Source organism: Echinops telfairi, unplaced genomic scaffold (assembly GCF_000313985.2).
Source record: "Echinops telfairi isolate 266 unplaced genomic scaffold, ASM31398v2 ScPeMD7_655;HRSCAF=1070, whole genome shotgun sequence".
NCBI lineage: Eukaryota > Metazoa > Chordata > Mammalia > Afrosoricida > Tenrecidae > Echinops > Echinops telfairi.
In genome coordinates, this window is record NW_022104553.1 from 15,042,066 (window position 1) to 15,049,281 (window position 7,216).

A 7,216-nucleotide genomic window follows, 5' to 3' on the forward strand; every position below is an offset into this window, starting at 1 on the left:
GAAAAAGAGGAGCTGGTGTGAAAGGGCTCAAGAAGAAAGACAACATTTAGAAATTGTTGATGCCAATGACCGTACATGTCTGCTTGATATAATGGATGTATAGATTGTTATATCATAAGAGTCCCCCATAAAGTGATTTATTAATTAAAAAAAGGAAAAGAGAACAACTGGGGCAGACCCTGCCAAAAGGAAATACCATTGCTCTGCTGCAAAGTGTGTCCAGCTAGAAATGATCACACAGTGAGGAGCTGAGGGCAAGAGCCCTCCCCCTTCAAGTGTCCTTTGTGATGAATATCATTCTAAGATATGTGTTCACATGGTTGTCTTCATAAAGGAGGAGGAGGAGGAGAAGTGGATGACAAAACCTGCCTCGGGAGAAGCACATCAGGAGGCGCTCCTTAGATGCCAGCACGGCTGGACTTCCCCTTCCACACTGAGGGTGTGTTCTCAGAAGGACATCAAGCTTGGTAAAGAGAGGGTCAGCAGCAACAAGGCCCGCCCTCAAGGCGATGTGCTGACCCCATGGCTATTGCGACATGCTCAAGCACAGGGCTGGCTGTGGGGAGGGGGTAAGAGTGGACAGGGTTTTGTGCTATTGTGCACGTGGTGGGGGTGGGGGTGTCTCTGAGAGTCAGCTCTGACTCGACGGTGCCTGATGATAACAAGGTTATGGAAGAGCAATGAGTCCTCTACATGTCAAACTACTGAGAAAGCACACCCTAACCAAATGGACACACAACTCCCACCCCCCAGCTCCCCATCCCACTCAGTCCCCACACGGCCTCACTAGGCCCAGCATGACAGGGCCCCATCTCCCCCCCACTCTGCCCCTGGCCTCCTCTTCCACTCTTACCATGCTAGCCCTGGTGCTAGCTGGCCGTTCCTGTCCTCTGTGTGTAAGGCGCCAGCCGCTGATCTAATTCTCCCTGAAAAGCCTTGCCAACCCCTCCAATTCCACGAGGTCCCTCTGCACCCAGTGTCTGCTACACCACTGGGGCCCATGTCCTCTACACCAGCTACCCATGTGCTCCCCATCCAGCTTGGCCTCCAGGAGGGCCTGGCCCAGGAAAGGTGTGCCATGCACGGATGAAGACAGGGCAGGGAGGGTGCACTCGAAGATGCGGCTCACGGGTCCCGTCCTGGCAGGAATCCCTGGTGGCACAGGGATGAAGCGCTCGGCTGCTCACGGAAAGGGCGCTGGTTTGAGCAGGCCAGCTGCGCGGCCCTGTGGGAGAAAGGACCAGCCATGTGCTGTGGTTAAGGTGACAGCCGGGGCACTGTGGGGCCGGGCTGAGGGCTCTGCCCAGAGTGAGTGCCTTCTTTGGGGGTTCCTCGCCGCTGTGGCTCAGCCAGGACCAAGGGCGGTGGGGTGCCCAGCCTGAACTCAGTGACGACAGAGACCAGCTGGGAGGGCCTCTGGGCCCACAAGGGTCTTGACTTTGGGGGTTCGTATGACCAAACCTGGGTCTGAAGGGGGCAGGGCCCTGCTGGTCCCCAACAACATCAGTGCCTTTGATACAGGCTCTCCTGCTCACCTGCCCATGGCCATCATCCCGGCCCCATGATCACTGTCATCTACTGCCCAGACCACTGCCCACTAGGGTAATCCAGGGGTCTGGAGATGGGGAGATTAACCTGGAGGACACACCTTCAAAGGGGCCTGGTGGTAGCACAGGTAAGCACTCAGTTACTAACAGACACCCACCCCACCCCCCAATCTCCACAGGGAAAGACCTCTGATCTGCTCCCCATAGAGCTGACAGCCAAGTATGCGAGAGGCACACAGGGAACCATCTCCAGGATGTCCCTCTCTGTGGAGGGCTGGTCACCCAGAGAGCATCGGAGCCACGACCACAAAAGATCAAGAGGGGAAACCTGACTCGAGCAGTTACAACCTTGTGGCTTGATTCTCCTCGGATGCACGTTGGGCCCGATTGGGTTTTCAACACTTCCTGTGTGTTCTTTTCTTCCCTTCTTTTCCATATTGGGGTTTAGCTCCAATGTAGTTTGTTATTGGGGGTCACCCTCTTGAATTTTTGTTACATGTTTCTTTCTTTATCAGGGTATGAAACCCAGGATTGATGAGCCTATAGAGACAGCACGTAGAACAAGCGTTCCTGGGGGACAGAGTGGGGAAAGGTGGGAGTAGGGTGGGGGTGTCAAGGGAGCTGATCTCAAGGAGTTCAAGAAGAAAGAGAATGTTTTGAAACAGACTGTGGTAGCAGTTGTACAGAACTGCTTGCTGTGGCTGAACTAGGGAATGATATGATATCTGTATTACATTCCAATCAAAAGGCTGCAGGAACAAAGGAGAAAGAGATCACAGCCAAGTAGACAGGGCAGTTCTGCCTTGTCACGGGGTGGCTGTGAGGAGGCAACTCCAGGGCACATGCCATGCATCGACTGTGTGTCAGCCTGGGTGGGCTGATCCCCAGAACTGCGGGGAGGTCTCCCCATCGTGAGGTGATGGAAATGTTGGCCTCGAGGCATAGTGGTTCCATTTGGGATTGACTTGTCCCTTCTGTTCCTGAGGCAGGATTAGGTTGTGCGAACGAGGGTTAGGTTAGGTTTGCTCAGGATCCGTGCTGGACGTACGACCTTGGCTTGAGCCACGCCATTTCTCCTACAGCAGATCCAAGGGTAGAGAAGGCAGCTGAGACAGGGGTCTGGTTACCATCCAGAAAGACAAGCTGGGAGCCAGCAGGACTTTGGAAGGGGAAGACTGGCGCTGAAGCACAGGGAGATCTCCAAGGACCACCAAGACCACAGATGTCAACAAGAGACAGGGACCTTCCTTCCCCCATGGCTGATGGAGAGACCTTCCACCATAGCTGGTGCCCTGGGTTCTAACAGAGAGAGAAAGTCTTCCACCATAGCTGGTGCCCTGATTTCTAACAGAGAGAGAAAGTCTTCCACCATAGCTGGTGCCCTGAATTCTAACAGGAAGAGTAGGCCTTCCACCCTGACTTCTCACTTCCAGCCTCCGAAACTGTAAGCGAAGAAATGCCTGCTTTTTGGAGTCACCGACTTGTGGCTCTGTTACAGGAACGGCACACAGCAAAACAACCTCGTTAATTCGTGTTGGGACTGTGAATCCCCAGGGACACCCTTTGCCCTCCCCGGAGTCACCTCCCGGCTTCCTGGAAGCGCAAACAAGCAGCAGGAGGTCAATGCTCTGCACCCCCGCCCCAACACCCTTCTATTATATAACCTGGACACTCCTTCCAGTTATTCCCGGGCTGTTGCACGGAGACTGGGCACCATGTCTGTGCTGCTGGCCTCCCTGCTGATTTGGGGTGAGGCACACCTCAGCCAGGGCCCTTCTGCGGGAGGGCACGGGAAGGGAGTAGCGGGGTCCTCACAGGTGTTGTCTCCACAGGCTTTGCCCTGAGTCCGGCCACCATGGCAGCCATCTGTGAGTACTAGAGGTGGGGGCTGGGAGCCCTTGGTCCTGGCTGCACCCCCATGCTGACCCCGGCCTCCCTATGCAGTTATTGAAACCCGACCTACGCTGTGGATGGAGGCTGAATCCCTGCTGGAGCCCTGGGCCAATGTGACCCTGACGTGCCGGGCCTACACCGCCAGCCTGGGCTTCCAGCTCTTCAAGGATGGGGTGGCCCAGGAACCTGTGAACGTGTTGGCCTTGGAGTACCGCTTTGTCCTAGGAGCAGTGACCAGTGAAACCCGGGGACTCTACAGGTGCCGGACGGGCATGGGCGACAGGTGGACGGGGCTGAGCCAGCTGGTGGAGGTGTCTGGGGCAGGTAAGCAGAGGCCCTGATGAGCGACCAAGAGGCAAGGACCTGGGAAGGGACCTCTCTTGCCCACCCCTAACTCTCCCTCTCTTGGCCTTCCATCGACCTCCTTTCTGAGCTGAGTGGACCTGACCCCAGAGGTTGTGAGGCACCAACATGCCAAGGCTCAGGTGTAAGGCAGGCCTGGCCCACAGTAGGGGCCTTACACAGGCAGACCTCAGAGATACTACGCAGATGAGAGCACCAACAGGGGGAGAGCAGGAGCCACGCAGGTTTGAGCAGTTTCTCCGCACATATAAAAGCCGGGAAGCAGTGCCGTACACTAGATCTGATTTTCATCGGCTGCATTCAATTGCCGGATGAGGAAGTTGGGAATATCGTGTGAATTACACAGAGACATAAAGAGAGCCATAGAGACTTGTTTAAGGAGCCCTGGCTGGCATGGTGGTTACATGCTGGGCTGCTAACCCAAGGTCAGCAGTTCGAAATCACCAGCCACTCCGTGGGAGAAAGAGGAGGCTTTCTACTCCGGCACAGTTCCAGGGGCAGTTCTACTCTGTCCTGGAAGATTGCATGAGACTGCATGACTCGATCTCAGTGAATGCGTTGGCTTGTCTGCTGCACACCTTCAATTTGAGAGAAAGGGCAATAAAGGAAAGCGCCATAGATGGCGGGGTGGTTCTGCCTGCTTTCTGCTCCTCTTTGTGCTAGTCCCTGCCCCCCTTCTCCCTATAAATGTCCCCCACTGCCCTAGTTTCCTGACCTGATTTTTCCCCCCAACAGTTTTACTGGCATATGATTCGCATATCATACAGTCCACTAGTTCAATCCCATCACGAAGAGTTGCACAATTATCAACACAATCATTTTTAGAACATTTTCTTCATTCTTGTACTCATAGTTATTAGCTCCCCATTCCTCCGCCCCAACTTTCTCTGCCATACTGCCAAGAAACCATTAACCTACTTACTTTCTCTATAGATTTAACCACCCTGGATTTTATACACAGAAAAATATAATACAAACAAACCCAGCAACAATAACAAAGTAAAACAGATTAAAACCTCCATTGAAAAGAAAGTAGATCACCAGCCTGTGTGATCATGAGGTGTTGATGGGATCAGGCATCAGGCATCAAAGAACAAAAAAATCATATCATTGTGAATGAGGGGGAGTGTGAGTGGGGACCCAAAGCCCATCTGTAGGCAACTGGACATCCCCTTCCTGAATGTTTGAGGGGAGGAGACGAGTCAGTCAGGGTGTAGTGTAGCTACGATGAAACATACAACTTTCCTCTAGTTCCTAAATGCTTCCTCCCCTCACTATCATGATCCCAATTCTGCCTGACAAATCTGGCTAGACCAGAGGATGCACACTGGCACAGATAGGAACTGGAAACACAGGGAATCCAGGACAGATGCATCCTTCAGGATCAGTGGTGAGAGTGGCGATACTGGGAGGGTGGAAGGAAGTGGGTTAGATAGTGGGGACCAATTACAAGGATCTACATATAATCCCCTCCCTTGGGGATGGACAACAGACAAGTGGGTGAAGGGAGACGTCAGACAGTATAAGACATGACAAAATAATAGTAATTTATAAATTATCAGGGGCTCATGAGGGAAGGGAGGCAGGGAGGGAGGGGGGGAAATGAGGAGCTGATACCAAGGGTTCAAGTAGAAAGCAAATGTTTTCAGAATGATGAGGACAACAAATGTACAAATGTGCTTGACACAATGGATGGAGGATGGATTGTGGTAAGAATTGTATGAGCCCCCAATAAGATGATTAAAAAAAAAGTAGAGAATATTAGAAACTAGAACAAACTTAAAATGGCTCAAAAGGGAGATCAAATGTTAGGACACTAAATTTTAACCTAACTGCATCTGCAACAATCCACTGTCCAAATCATTCTGCATGCTACCAAAACTGTTCACATTCCTGACCTGGTTTTCCTGAGAGGAGGACCCAGGTCCAGTCTGACCACTCTCCTTATCCCATTCTCCAGAGTCCCTGCCCCAACCCTCACTCTCGGCTAAGCCAGTGTCCTGGATCACACCGCATCTGAACACCACAGTGGTGTGCAGTGGGGGACTACAGGGTGTGACCTTCCTCCTGAGGCGGGAGGGGGATGATGAGTTCCTGGAGGTGGCCGAGGCCTCAAAGGACGTGAAGGCCACATTTTTGGTCCACCGTGCTGGCAACTACAGCTGCAGCTACCGGACACATGCTTCAGGCCACCTCTCGGAGTCCAGTGCCACCGTGAACATTGAAGGGCTGGGTGAGTGCAAGGACCGCTCTTGAGGGCTTCCCGGGGGTGGAGGCTCTGGGAGGGTGAGGCTGCTCTCTGCCCTGCACGCTGAACGCCCCTCCGTCCCAGGACACCTGCATAGTTGCCTGGCCTTGATAGTTACATAGGAGCTGGCCAGGGAGAGCAAGGTATGGAGGCTGGGCATACAGCAATGTCCTGGGGGGATGTGTCATTCCCACCTGCCTTGCAGAGGTGCCACCCCCACCAACACTGAGCATCCAGAATGAGAACACAGCTGTCCTGCTTCCGGGCACCAAAAAGGACTTGCTTTGTGTGGCGCCCCTGAGCGGCGTGCAATTCCAACTTTGGCGGGGAGACGTCCAAATGCTGGTAAGCATGTACAGCACTACCCCCGGTCGAGTGTACTTCAGTTCGGACACACTGGCCAGCGGCCTCTACACCTGCCGGTATAGCCTGTACAACTCTGACAAGGCTTGGTCCAGTGACAGCGCGCCTGTGGAACTGCTGCTGAGTGACGGTGAGCCAGCAGGCTACGGAGTGGGGAGCGGGGGACAGGGTGTAGCCCAGAGGTCAGGGAGCTCCATCCTGGGGGGCTGGGGTGGAGGAAAAAAGATAGGAGTGCGGGCCGGGCCTCAGGCAGCAGGGCTTAGATTTATCCACTCATCTGCAGGCCTCATTCCCCACGCCCCTCCCCCATTCGACACTGGGGTGGTAACCACAGCAACCTCGAGGGCACATCACAAGGAAATGGGCAAATGGGAAGTCCTGGCCTAGGCCACACAGGTGCGCCTCCAGAACCCAGCAGCACAGGTGGGCGCTGAGACCCGCCTGTAGGTGCTGTCAACACCAGGTGGCCATTAGGCCAGCTCGTGGCCAACCTGTGTTTCCTAGACTTCATGTCTGTGTGTGGTCACCTTCAGTGAGCTTGGCCTGAGTGCCCCCCCCCCATGCTTGGCAGGGGGTAAGGGGGAGAGTAGGGATGGGGTGGGGGAGTGGATGTTGGGACAGTATCCTTCACATTCACTGGAGTAATGCCAAGATGGAAGCTTAGGGCCAGGAGCTATGCTCAGACAGATCCCAAGCCCTCATGGGTTTTTAAGGTCATGTTGAGTGTATGAATGTGAGTGTGAGTGAATGTGTGTAATTGTGAATGTGTGTGACTGCGTGTGTGATAGCCAAGAAGGGCCAG

General features: G+C 53.9%; 1 protein-coding gene and 1 long non-coding RNA gene across 2 annotated transcripts in view; one reads left to right on the forward strand and one right to left on the reverse strand.

Moving 5' to 3' along the window:
- LOC123521932 overlaps positions 1-7,216 on the reverse strand; it is a 16,820-nt gene that overhangs the window by 4,077 nt on the left and 5,527 nt on the right. The window lies entirely within an intron of this gene.
- A1BG (alpha-1-B glycoprotein) overlaps positions 3,222-7,216 on the forward strand; it is a 6,276-nt gene continuing 2,281 nt past the window's right edge. Inside the window, exons 1-5 of the mRNA XM_045292338.1 lie at positions 3,222-3,296; positions 3,380-3,415; positions 3,492-3,764; positions 5,764-6,036; positions 6,257-6,544. Coding sequence (XP_045148273.1) covers positions 3,263-3,296; positions 3,380-3,415; positions 3,492-3,764; positions 5,764-6,036; positions 6,257-6,544 — 904 coding nt within the window. The 5' untranslated portion in view covers positions 3,222-3,262. The remainder of the gene's footprint in view (positions 3,297-3,379; positions 3,416-3,491; positions 3,765-5,763; positions 6,037-6,256; positions 6,545-7,216) is intronic.